This window comes from Saimiri boliviensis, chromosome 1, assembly GCF_048565385.1.
Source record: "Saimiri boliviensis isolate mSaiBol1 chromosome 1, mSaiBol1.pri, whole genome shotgun sequence".
NCBI classification, from domain to species: Eukaryota; Metazoa; Chordata; class Mammalia; order Primates; family Cebidae; genus Saimiri; species Saimiri boliviensis.
This window is the reverse complement of record NC_133449.1, coordinates 51,377,910-51,391,686: the sequence shown is the minus strand read 5'-3', so window position 1 is coordinate 51,391,686 and position 13,777 is coordinate 51,377,910. Positions and strand designations below refer to the sequence as shown.

General features: G+C 44.5%; 1 protein-coding gene across 2 annotated transcripts in view; it reads left to right on the top strand.

The window, feature by feature from the left end:
• Positions 1-13,777, top strand: part of SMYD1 (SET and MYND domain containing 1) — a 44,889-nt gene that overhangs the window by 22,774 nt on the left and 8,338 nt on the right. The window contains exons 4-7 of one of the 2 annotated variants that reach the window (XM_003942517.3): positions 1,922-2,052; positions 4,474-4,512; positions 7,840-8,029; positions 12,062-12,154. In XM_003942517.3, the coding sequence (XP_003942566.1) occupies positions 1,922-2,052; positions 4,474-4,512; positions 7,840-8,029; positions 12,062-12,154 (453 nt within the window). The remainder of the gene's footprint in view (positions 1-1,921; positions 2,053-4,473; positions 4,513-7,839; positions 8,030-12,061; positions 12,155-13,777) is intronic. The other variant, XM_010330355.3, reaches the window with a different exon arrangement.

Sequence of the window (13,777 nt, the reverse complement as noted above, 5' to 3'; positions counted from 1 at the left end):
CTTGGTAAGTCCAAAATCTGCAAGGTAGGCCAGCAGGTTGGAGGTCAGGGAAGGGTTGCAGTTTAAGTCTAGAGGCATTCTGCTGGCAGAACTCCTTCCTGCTCAGGGGAGATCAGTGTTTATTCTATTGAGGACTTCAACTGATTAGATGAGGCTCAGCCACATCCTAGCACGCACTCTGCTTTACTCAAACTCCACCAATTTAAATGTGAATCTCATCCAAAAACACCATCACAGAAGCATGCATTATGGTGTTTGACCAAATATCTGGGCACCATTGCCCAGCCATGTTGCCATACAAAATTAACCACCACAGCTTTCCATATATTATTTCACCCAATCTTTACAACACAAGGTAAGGTCTATGCTTTCAGCATTTCCATTTTATAGAACAGAAAACCTAGGCCCAGAGGGGTTACATGACCTCCAAAAGCCACATGGTTAGCTTGTGCTAACTATGGTCTAGAAGCAGTCTGTATTGTCTGGAGCCAGAACTTCTACTTTCTTCTTTTTTTTTCTTTTTTTGAGATGAGGGTCTTACTCTCTGACCCAGGCTGGAGTGCTGTGGTGTAATCATGGCTCATTGCAACCTCTACCTCCCTGGCTCAAGTGATTTTCCCACCTCCTGAGTAGCTGGGACCACAGGCACATACCACCATGCCTGGTTAATTTTTGTATTTTTTGTAGAGACAGAGTTTCACCATGTTGCCCAGACTGATCTTGAACTCCTGAGCTCAAGTGATCCACTCACCTTGGCCTTCCAAAGTGCTGGGATTACAGGTGTGAGCTACCGCGCCCAGCCTAAGTTTTTGCTTTTAACTATTATGTTCTACAGCCTTGGGGTGAATTGGTGTGTAGAGAAATCTTGGGCATCACTAATAGGTCTGGGGACTAGGGCTACAGATCATATAATTATCAAAGGTTAGAGCTGAAAGGATCCTTGGAGTTCATCTAGTCCAATTTATTCAACCTATAGAAGGGCAAACCAGGGCTCAGAGAAGAAAGAGATTTGCCCCAAGTAGTACACCTTGTTAGTGGTACTCACAGGCTTAACATCATGAACTTGCTAAATGTCTGATGAGAATAAATGGAGAGAGTGACTTCCTCCATATCTATGATAAATATCCATGTGAGGACATAGATGTATACTGTATTTCTGTTATGTACAACATTATTCTTAGATGTATTTATAGATGAAGTGGAAATTTGCATGCAGTTACTAATGTATTCTAGGTAATATTTATCCTTATACATTTTTCATGCTCCGAGAGCAGATATTTGGAGTCTGTTTCTGCAAAGAACAATTTATTTTTAAGGAAAAGAAAATCACTTAGATCCCGCATCAGTAGTAACCAACTTGATTTGTCTTGAATCTCAGAGATAAATGTTAAATATGGCACTCACCAGATTTAAAAATTGTGAGCAGGGAATATAAAACTATTCACCAGATACAAAATAACAAAAAAAGACGTCAATTTTCTTTTATGAACAGGTGTTTAAACTGAGTAGGCAGAGGAAACGGGAAAGGAAAGCTCACATGCGCGCGCACACACACACACACACACACACACACACACACAATCAGAGTACTGAGAGAAAAACCAAGCCAGACTGAAGAATACTCATGTAAGACCCAGATACAGAAAAAAAGAAAACATTTCCATCTTTGACTGTTTTAGAATACAGCCACAAAAACTTTTAAGATAGGGTTGCATTTTTTCAGATATGGGACTGTGCCATGGCACTAATCTTGTAGGTCATTTGGAGTCACGCAGAGAACAGGGACTAGTTGTTCTGTTTCCAGTCTCCCGAAGAATCCCCCGGGGTAAGACTGGGTCTTCTGTTTTTCAAAACTCCTTTCGACAGCTAGGATTGTGTTCTGTCCATGTCTATTGACTGTTTCATCTTTTTCCCTGGGTAGATTAACTGCAACGGTTTTACTCTCAGCGATCAGAGAGGCCTGCAGGCCGTGGGCGTGGGCATCTTCCCCAACCTGGGCCTGGTGAACCATGACTGTTGGCCCAACTGTACTGTCATATTTAACAATGGCAAGTGAGTATGTCTTTATCTGGGGGTGTGTGTGATGGGAATGGGGAGGCCTATGGTGTTTTCTCCACTTAACAAGCCAAAGTCAACCTGCTCATCCTGAACTAGCATAGATTTTAAATACGTAGCACATAGAAATCTCATTCCAGAATAACTGTGAAGGAGAGAAAGGCGTCATGGAGGATATCAAAGAATTCAACCTGGGTGATTTCTGAGTGTGCATGTTTTTGGGGGCTGCCTGGATGTGTTAGATAAACCTTTACTATTTTAAAACTTGAAGCCTTGAATTATCTGTCTAGAGGTCATTTAGTCAAGGTCTTAGCAGGGATCAGGAGGCACACTGAAAGAGGTTTACCCAAATAGAATTGAATGAAGGGACAATTTACAGAAGTGTGGGTAGGGTTTAAGATACTGTAGGGGAGTGAGGCCTGAGCAATCTGAATAGCTTTTGCTCTTAGGGATGAGCTCTTGTGACAGCTCTTGTGACAAGGGGCAGGGCCTGGTGGCTCATGTTTGTAATCCCAGCACTTTGGGAGGCTGAAGGGGGTGGATCACTTGAGGTCAGAAGTTCAAGATCAGCCTGGGCAATATAGTATTACCCCCATATGTATAAAAAATAAATAAATACAAAAATAAGTTAGTCAGGCATGGTGGTAAATGCCTGTAGTCCTAGCTACTTATGAGGATGAGGCAGGAGGATCACTTGACCCCTGGAGGCTGAGGATGCAGTGAACTATGATCATGCCACTGCACTCCAGCCTGGGGTTGGACATGCGAGACATTATCTCTGAAACAAAACAAAACAACAACAAAAATAAACTAACAAGGAATGGTGAGGTGCCCAGGGACCAGCAACACGTGAACCATCACCACCTCTAGGCTTGGAAGGGCAGGTGAAGGAAGCACTGTTTCTGCAGCTGGTGAGAGCTGGAGCCATGCTAGGGGGTTCCCCCAATAGCTCAGCTGTGGCTTATAACTATGTCTAGAGAAACCAGCCAGCTGGCACCATGGCTTGGCAAAGAGGAAGCCAAGGGATTAGATAGTCCAACCCCTCATTTCCTCCACCTTCTGCTCTCCTACCATTGGCCAAACCCCAACCAGAAGCCAAAGTGCAAAGAAACCTGGGTGATGCAACACTCAGAGGTCAGCCCCTTTTCTCAGAAGGCACAGATGAGGGGGGAAATAAGGGCAAATGATGAATTTGGGGGTGGGGCACAAATGGAGAAAAATCAGCAGATGGAACGAGCCCCTGTTTGTCCACGGCTCAGGCTTGGGGGATGTGGAGGAGTGAGGCCTGAGCAGTCTGGATTACTTTTGCTCTTAGAGATGAGCTCTTGTGACAGATACAAGCTGACTTTGAGCCATCAGCAGTGAGCAAGTTCCCCCAAAAAACTTCCTAGAAGCCAGATAACGGTGTCTGGTTCTCAGCTGAGAACCGGGGCTAACCTTCAATATGCCAAGTACTCTGATTTCCCTTTTTCTTCCTATTTCTGAAACCAGGCTCTCAAGCAACTGAGAAAGTCACTCAAGATGGGAAAGTTTATTTTGGACTCAGATGATAATCTTTTCTCAGGATTTGTGTTTCTTTTCTGAAGCCTTTTGGGGTCATTGGCCTGGACCGCATGGAATCAGCGGTCCCTAGAGGGGCTGTTGACTGAGCTTGACCTGGTTGGCAGAGAGGATCAAATTCAGCCACATATGGGCCTGGGCTTTCTAGACGGCCCTTTTCTAAGTGGTGGTGACCCAAGGCTCCTCTTGTCATGGGGTGTAACAACCACAGGAACCCAGCAACTCTTTCTTCTATGTCTGCTCTGGCTTCCTTGCATCTACTAATTTCTAGCAGCCACATTTTATCCAGGCTTCTTGGCTTTTGTGCAAGAGAAGGTGACTTTGCATTTCCTGTCTAGCTGCCTGCCATAGTGGAAAGAACCCTAGACTTGGGGTTAAGGGCCCAATTTGAACCCCAACAATTTTTGCATACCATCTATGTGACCTAACTCCATGTGCAGTTCAAACTCTTCCCAAAACAGACATCCAAAGAGACAATGTTTATTCATCTGGGATGCTTAATAGAATGATAATAACAACATTGTGTATGTTTTTTCAGCACTCTGTTTTTAAGTGCATTGTCTCATGACAGTGTCATTACAGGTGGGAACACTGAAACACAGGGAAGGGAAGGAACTTGTTCAGGTCAGGGCTGACTACCTTTGAACCCAGAACCTCTTGTTCCAAATTCAGTGCACTTTACACTATACCAGGCTATGTCTTGTCCAGTGAGTCCAGCTAGAAGGGGCTGGGATAAAGTTTGTTGTGATGGCCAAAGCTTTGATAGTATGACCCAGAATTCTAGGCACCCTTGCACTGGATCACACCTGATCAGCCAATGATAATGATTTCCATATGGGTGTCTGTTTTTTCTTTCAGTCATGAGGCAGTGAAATCCATGTTTCATACCCAGATGAGGTGGGTCAGTCCTTTCAAGCATCCCTGCTCCTCTGACCCATCTCCCTCACGTGCCTGGTTTGCTGGGGCCGTCCATTCCTGAGACTCCTTGGCTGCCATCTGTCCATAATGTCCTTCTGCATCCCAGTGTCTCGTCTTTGCTGAATGGTGTACTTTTAATGCATTTAAATTAATCATTTTTCTTACCTACATAACACCTGCTTTGCTTTGCTTTATTTTTCTTCCTTTCTTCCTCCTGTTCACTCCTCTTCCTCTGCTCTTCCAACCTTGAAGCATGAACCTTTTAGTTCACATTGTCTTCGCAAAAGCCTATCTTGTCTCCCTAAACCCTCCTTACCATGAAATGGGGACTGTGACTGACCTACTAAAGGACTGTCTGTTTATAAGCTCCAACCTCTCACCCAGACTGGGCTCCAAAAATGGCATCTATAACTGATATTTTAAATAAATGTTTATTCATAGTATTCTGCTTACTGCTTCTGACCAATTATGAATTAGCAGTTTAGGTTAAATTTTACTTCTCTCTTTTCTTAATGACAACCAAATGGTCCCAGATGGGTCTTTTTCTCAGGGTGGGGTTACCGCCCTTGAAATGGTCTTTGGATTAAGAACAAAATGCTGTGTGGGAGTTTGGGCTTTGGGAATGCTGGGGTAGAAGTGGCCGGTGTACTTGAGTCTGTATTGATGTGCACTGCACGTGACTTTGGATGATTCACGTCATCTCTTGGGCTTGGGTTCCACATCTGAAGAGAAAGGTCAAGAGGAGAGTGCTCCAGGGACCTTCCTAGTTCTAAGTCTCTGTAGCGCTGGGCTCTGTCTCTAACCTCCATAAGAAATAATTAAATAGGCTGCCTACTTGTGGCTGAATTAGCTGAACTATTAAATTGCAAATTGTTGGAGGTAGAAGGGGTCTGTGGTCCAGGGTAGGGGTGAAGCTTGCCCAAGGAAGCTGGTTGGAGGGAGAGCCAGGGCTAAAACCCTCATCTCCTGCCTCCTGCAGTGCTTATTTCAGGCTGGTCACCATTCCCCTCTTCCAATCTCCAGTTTCAGGTAAGGTAAAATGAGGCATACATATATGCATTTTTTCATATTTAAATGACATTAATTTAATTTGGTTTTGAAAAATGTCTAACACCATTGAAATAATCTGAGACACCCTGGGACAGTGCAAAAATTGGCACAATTATGTTGGGAAGAAAAATTACTGGAAATTCCAGCCCAATTGGCCAGTGATTCACTGTTGAATTAGAATATGTCACTATGGTGAGCTGCCTCTGTAAAAGGGACTCGTGGGGGAGGAATTGGTTACTTACCCACCAGTGTTAAACACCAGAGATCCACACTCTATCCTGGCCCAGGAGTTGCTCACAAAGAATTATTTAGGACATTAGTAGAGTCCTAAAAGCAAGAGCTAAGCCGGGCGCGGTGGCTCAAGCCTGTAATCCCAGCACTTTGGGAGGCCGAGGCGGGTGGATCACGAAGTCAAGAGATCGAGACCATCCTGGTCAACATGGTGAAACCCCGTCTCTACTAAAAATACAAAAATTAGCTGGGCATGGTGGCGCATGCCTGTAGTCCCAGCTACTCAGGAGGCTGAGGCAGGAGAATTGCCTGAACCCAGGAGGCGGAGGTTGCGGTGAGCCGAGATCACGCCATTGCACTCCAGCCTGGGTAACAAGAGTGAAACTCCGTCTCAAAAAAAAAAAAAAAAAAAAAAAAAAAGCAAGAGCTTTGATGCATCTTAATTCCCATGCACTGAAGACCCAGGAGGTAGCCTGAAAACAACCAGACAAGGCTACTAAGATGAGGGTAAGAAGTTCTAATCCTGGCTCTGTTCCCAAAGTGTTGTGGGACCTATCCTTCTTGTGTCACTATGCTCATTTGTGGAATGAGTGTCCCCTGAAGCTCAGACATATTAGGATTCTAGGCAGAACTGTGAGCAGAATCACCTGGCCTTCCTCTCCTACTGGCTTTTCATTACTTCAGTAACCGCTGCTGCCAAAAATTGGGGTAAGGAGCAAAGGAAAGGAGGGACAAATGGTGAGCAGGCACTTCAGGAGTTATTTTTAGACATATTATCACATTAATAGGCATATCAGTGTATCTTGCTTTGGGAGGATTTTGATCTGTAAGTGGTCACCTCAGATGCCTGAACATGCATGTCACTACCATTCAGCAGTTGCTCCCTTGATTGTCATCTCAGAGTACAAGGAAGGGGCTGTCTTTGACCGGGACTCTTCTTGGGTGCTGTGTCTTGCCCTTGCTTTTGGACGGTGTCTAACTGAGCCTTTCTGGGAGGTAAAAGAAATGACCACGGATCTCTGTGCAGGCACTCTCCTGGGCCCTCTGCCTCTTGCCACTTGCTGTCTGGATGATGGCTTCCCATCAGGCAGGGGAGCCCCAGGATTCTGGGGAGATACAGGAGCATGGTTTAGGTCCCAGCCTGCAGGGCCCACCACTTGTTTTCTGTAGCTGTCTGGCCTTGTGATGGAGGATGCATGGCTGGAGAGGTCCACAGGCTGACGTCCACCTGTTTGGCTCAGCTGGAAGTCAGTTCTGCAGTGGGTTTTTACCTTCAAAATCTTCAATACCTATCACATTAGATCAGATGGGTAGTGCTGTAAGTAATTGAGGGTCAGATCTAGGCTAGAAGGGAACTGAAATGCCATCTGCTCTTGCTAACCACCTTCAACCGATAAGCCACACGTCCCAATAAACACAAAAGTGAACAATGCAGTAAGCTAACACAGCCAACCTTTGTTTATTTGCCTTCAACGATCTCCAGTGGGCTAAGTCATCTTATGTAATCTGGCCTAAACCACTGGACTGAAGGTTAAGTGGTAACTTCAAGTTAGACACAGAATGGGCCAAGGTTGTGGGTAATCGAATGTGTATGTTTCTAAGAGAGTAGTCCCCAAACTAACCAGAAAAGATTTTCAGGTTTCTCTTGTTTGGAGTTTTTGCCTTATTATTTCTCCCTTTCATTGTTACAGATTATCAGTAGCTAAATGTAAAGGGAGACTTACAGGCATAGACATTCTGCCTGGTTTTATGACTGAGCCTAGCTCTCTGGTAGAAATCTATCTGAGCTGCTTCCAGAGCGGTTAACTGAATGGAGTGGATAAGACTGTTCTAAGGATTAGAGTAGAATTATACAGAAAACCATCCTTTAGGTCACATTACTTCTTCTGTGGGGGCAATGGAAGTTTTCTGAGTGCCAGTGAAAGCCATTGTCTTTGAGACCCAACTCCATAAAGCCTTGGAGAGCACAGATCCCATTTCGGTAGGCCTGGATTCAATTCACCTTTTCCTTTCACTCTGCTCCAGAATTGAGCTCCGGGCCCTGGGCAAGATCTCTGAAGGAGAGGAACTGACTGTGTCCTACATCGACTTCCTCAATGTCAGTGAAGAACGCAAGAAGCAGCTGAAGAAGCAGTATTATTTTGACTGCACGTGTGAACACTGTCAGAAAAAACTGAAAGATGACCTCTTCCTGGGGGTGAAAGACAACCCCAAGGTACACGCAGCCCTGCTGCTGGGGTGTTTGTGTCCATCTTCTCCAGGAGACAGTCACAGGTGGCTTCACAGCTAATCAGTGTGCCCTGCCCATGAGCTTCCTAGGGGGCAGCTGTCACCCTGGGGAGGTGGCAGAGGATGAGAGCAGAGCACTATATGGGTAGGTCCCAGCTAGGTCCTGGCACTGCCACTTATAGTGTTTGAATTTGGGAAAGTTGCCCAGTTTTCTCAACTGTAAAATAAGAACGATGGCCCCAAATGTAAGAGGTTGTTATAAGATTTAAAGAAGCCGATGAGTGTAAAAGGAGTGGCATGCAGAGTAGACACAGCAATTTCTGGTTTCTCCTTTCTGAGTTGAGTGATGCTGATAAATTAAGATGTTGAGATCACATGGGCAAAGAGATTTGTTCTCTGGCTATCAAAAAAACATTCCTAGTCCCGTGGGGATGGGCAATGTGGAGACAGGGCTATGTTTAAATTGGTCACCATCTTGAACTCCTGGGTAGCTGTTGCCAGTTGATGGTGAGTCTATTGAGCAGCGGAGGAAGGCTTGATGAGGGGAGGTTAGGAACCCCGCTGAGCTGGGAGAAAGAGCTGAGCCACCAGGTGTCAGAGTAGCCTGTTAAAGCAACAAAGCAGAAATGAGAGTGAAGTATTTAATTAGTTTAATTAATTAGATTGCAGTAGTATAAGCAAGAAGCTAAAATCAAAGAAAGCGCTGACCCCTCTTGTCCGTTTCCTCTGCTGAAGCTGTGCTCAGGGGGAGGATGAGGGAGATCAGTAAAGGCATGGGGGCGTCTCCCATGGCATTCTCTTTTATAAGGGTGCCAGTCGTATTGGGTTAGGAGCCCACTCTACTTCAGTATGATCTCACCTTAACTAATCACATCTGCAGTCACCCTATTGCCAAGTAAGATCTCATTCTGAGGTAACTTCTGGGGCTAGACTTCAACATATGAATTTTGGGAGGATGCAATTTAACCGCTAACACCATGTATGCTACCATTTATGAATGTTAAAAGACACATACATACACACATACACACGCACGCACACCCACGTGCCTGCAAGCATACTCTGTCCATACAGACAGAAGCAGGAGGAGGGAGCTGTGTGACCAGTGATGCCTGGGGTGAAGAGATTGAGTCACCCCTCCCAGGCAGAGACAAAGCAGTTGGGGCCCAAGGATTAATAATGTTTTCTATGGGAACAACCTTTTCAGAGAATCAAAGGTTTTGTATTCTAGGAGATGTATATTGGATGGACGTGAGAGGCATCGGCACTGCATCATGAGCACTACAGAAGAATTTGTTATCGCACGCGCCCTCACCCTGACTTTTCAGAACCTGCAGATAACATGGCTTCTCTGTGAGCCAGCCAGACTTCCCTCCTGGAAACTAGCCCTGAGTATTTGTTTCATAACTTGCTTCCACACTACTTAATTTTTTTTTTTTTTTAAGAGGCCAAACCCTCTTTTCTCCTACCAAAATAAAACAACCATGTGGTCATTTCTTTAGACTTTTTGGATGTTTACCTGGCAGTTTCAATAGTTCAGTAGGCTACGTGTGGCCTTTAGTTCCCATCCCTTCACTTCAGATATGCTGTTACCAGCTGGTGATGATACACACGTCTTCAGTATGAATTGCAGAGCTGGCATTTCTCTTGATATAAAAGATTGATGATTTCTGCTGGAATCTACCTGAATTCAAAGCAAAAGCTTTCTATTATATTATATATCAAATTGGATTTCTCTATGAAAATAACTCAAAATAACTCACCTATACTAACTGAGCAGAAAACAATTGAGTATATATTTTTAAATGCAAATACTTTTTTTTTTTTTTTTTTTTGAGACGGAGTTTCGCTCTTGTTACCCAGGCTGGAGTGCAATGGCGCGATCTCGGCTCACCGCAACCTCCGCGTCCTGGGTTCAGGCAATTCTCCTGCCTCAGCCTCCTGAGTAGCTGGGATTACAGGCACGCACCACCATGCCCAGCTAATTTTTTGTATTTTTAATAGAGACGGGGTTTCACCATGTTGACCAGGATGGTCTCGATCTCTTGACCTCGTGATCCACCCACCTCGGCCTCCCAAAGTGCTGGGATTACGGGCTTGAGCCACCGCGCCCAGCCGCAAATACATTTTCAAGCATTAAGAAAAGGTCATTATAATGTAGTAGGGAGAATACTAGAAGAAAAATTATGAGGCCTGTGTACTAGTATTGGATATGACTCTAAACGTCTGAGCTTGGCCAAGTCTCTTCCTTCTGGGCCTCAGTTTTCTCATCTGTAAAGTGGGGAGTTGGACTAACTTATTAACCATTTCCATAAGCTGGACTATCTACAAGGTCATCACAGTCATTTTCTTTTCTCTATAATGCTATATTCCAGCCTGATAAGCCTCCATCAGTATACCAGCCCAAACCTTCAATTGCCATCAGAATCTTTCCTAGCTCCTTAATATACATATATATATATATGTAAACCTATGTAGAAATAAAAACTTTTTTTTTTTTTTTTTTTTTTGAGATGGAGTTTTGCTCTTGTTGCCCAGGCTGGAGTGCAATGGCATGATCTTGGCTCACCGCAACCTCTACCTCCCAGGTTCAAGTGATTCTTCTTCCTCAGCCTCCCAAGTAGCTGAGATTATAGGCAAGCACCACCACCATGCCCAGCTAATTTTTTTTTTTTTTTTTTGGAGAGACGGCGTTTCTCCATGTTGGTCAGGCTGGTCTTGAACTCCAGACCTCAGGTGATCCGCCCTTGTCAGCCTCCCAAAGTGCTGAGATTACAGGTGTAAGCCACTGTGCTCAGCTGACATACCCAATGTTGATGGTCAGTGTCTTTGTTTTGATTGGTCAATGCTTTTCCTATATCAGTCATTAAATATTTTAGATATTATTTCTGCATGCATGCATAGGAAAATGTTCGCCAGATACTAACTGTAGTCTTTAGGTAGGTTCTAGGGATTTCTACTTTTTTCACCATACTTTTTAATATTGTTTTAATTTGCACAACTTGCATATGTCAATTTTGTAGTCAAAATAAACGATAAAGTTATTTTCCTTTTGGAAAAAAGTTATATAAGATTTGCTTATGCCAAAAAAGAAAAAAAAATTCAGAAAAGTCCTTCTGATAGGAATTATCATAGCATGGAAACTTCTTGGACTTTGAGAAATTTGGCTCTTTTTCTTTAAAATTATTATGTCCTTGTGGGAACTGGCTTCTTAATTATGGCACTTCCTTGCCTCAAATATCAAAACCTAAAACCTTTTGTTGTTGTTGTTGTTGTTTTCTTTCTTTCTTTCTTTCTTTCTTTCTTTCTTTCTTTCTTTCTTTCTTTCTTTCTTTCTTTCTTTCTTTTTTTGTGGGATCACTAGGCCACTTAGGCAAATGCAGCAACCCTAATGAGTCTAAAACAGCTGAGATATTCTCCTGACATCCTTTTGGCCAAGCCCAGGAAATACGGGCTGGATACTAAGACATTGGGAAGGGCTTGAATAATTATTATCACAAGAACCCTCTTTAATGAACTCCAAGACAAACTGGAGTGTGATTTTTGGGTCAAGTCCTTGGCCTCTGTCTTTAGCCCTGTGCTGGCCGGTATTTACATCAATGACTTGGATGAAGACAAAAATGCAAAGGTGTACCTGTGGAATATGTGGTTGACTTGAAACAAAGAGGGAGAACAGCAAATATTTTGGGTGATAGAATCCAAAGTGCCGGAGAAAACACAACGGGGATCGATGTCAGGTTCTGCTCTGGGGTTCAAAGGCCCAGGAATGAGCACAGGCTGGGGTGACGGGCTGACAGCAAGGCTCTGGGACTTGGCTTAATAGAAAACACGAGTCAGAAATGTGATGAGGGAACAGGAATAGCTTCAGGATCTTGGGTAGCATTTACAGGAATGAGGCATTTAGAATGAGGAAGGCATTAACCTTGCACAATATTGAATGCAAAGATGGCAACTATTCAAGGGTAGAGCGGCCTGCCTCAAGAAACCATCTCTAGCTCAACATGTCTCCCTTTCCCAGCCCTCTCAGGAAGTAGTAAAGGAGATGATACAGTTCTCCAAGGATACACTGGAAAAGATAGACAAGGCTCGTTCCGAGGGTTTGTATCATGAGGTAAGAATTCACTTGTTATGGAGGATGGGGGTAGAGAGGATGGTGGAAACGTTCTCTAGTAAGGGAGGGAAATGGGGTGAGCATGGGCTCGGGGGAGGGTGGCTGCTAAGCAGGTTGTTTTTCTAGAAGACGCCCCTTGGTCCCTAAACCTTTAGCATCTCCTAAGAGTGTGTTCTTAGTGACTGTTTAACCCACTGAGATCGGGTCTGAGGGGAGCAAATGCAGCCAGAGACTTGTCCCTGGGGGATCTGTGATATCTAAAGCTGGTATCAGAGATGGGGGAATGCAGATGGCAGTGGACGTACTGGGAGTGGGTTGCCTGCTTTCCCATAATTGAATGCGTGTGCTGGCTACAGTTTTCAGTCTCTCCCAGCTGTGCATTCAGCCTCGGCTCTTGAAGCACCGGGATTCTCAGCTGGCTCTATACTAGAATCATCTCTGAAAAATTCTGATGCTCAGGCCCCCACTCAGGACAATTTCACCAGAATCTCTGGCCACGGGACCCTGATATCAAGATTTTTAAAGCTTTCGGGTGATTTCAATGTGTAATCGAAGCCGAGACCCACTGCCAAACACTGGGCTACAGGGCATTTGCATTGAATCAACCTGGGTGGCTTGTTGCAAATACTGATTTCCATTCTCACTCTCTAGGATGTGACTCATTCATTCTGCAACAGAAAACAGGGAACATGAATTAGTATTTTTGTTCCCCAAGCTTGTTAAGCAACTTGAATGCTTAATGCCACTAGGGCATGTGGATGCGGGAGATGAATTTCTACTCATTTCTATTTCTATTTCCCTTCTTCCTCCCTCTTTTTTTGTTTGTTTGTTTGTTTGTTTGTTTGTTTGAGGCAGAGTCTCTGTTGTCCAGGATGGAGTGCAATGGTGCAATCTCGGCTCATCACAACCTCCGCCTCCTGGGTTCAAGCCATTCTCCTGCCTCAGCCTCCCAAGTAGCTGGGACTATAGGCACGTGCCACCATGTCCAGCTAATTTTTGTATTTTTAGTAGAGATGGGGTTTCACTATATTGGCCAGGCTGTCTCGAACTCCCGACCTTGTGGTCTGCTCACTTAGGCCTCCCAAAGTGCTGGGATTACAAGTATGAGCCACCGTGCCCGGCCCCTCCTTCTTTACTAACCCATTTATTGCACATTTCTAAGTCCTTACTAGAGTGGCCAACACAAGACACTCTCCTTGCCTGGAAGGAGTTCTGTCAGGTGGGGAGACAGTCACATGAACAAAATGTTATTGTACAACATGGAAAATCTATGTCAGAGGCACGAGGTGGGAGCTGGAGTAAACAGGAGGGCCCCACTGCTTCTCTTCTCTTTATTTCTTCTCCTTCTCCATTCAGACTTGGCAGGCCCAGGTGTGGCACGGGACACTGCGCCCATGGGTTTAAGAGGATTGTTTTCAGGATGAATTGATTGCCAGCCATGATTTTTCCACTCCCTGCTATTCCCTCACCACCTCAGGTTGCCTCATGAACTCTGGGAAAGTCTCAGAGCAAAATTAGTTCTCACTGACTTTAAATGGAAGGAATTGTATGGCATTTTTCCCATGATAGCAGCAAAGAAAGGAGAGGAGAACCATGAACACCTAAAATCTAAGGACCACTGGA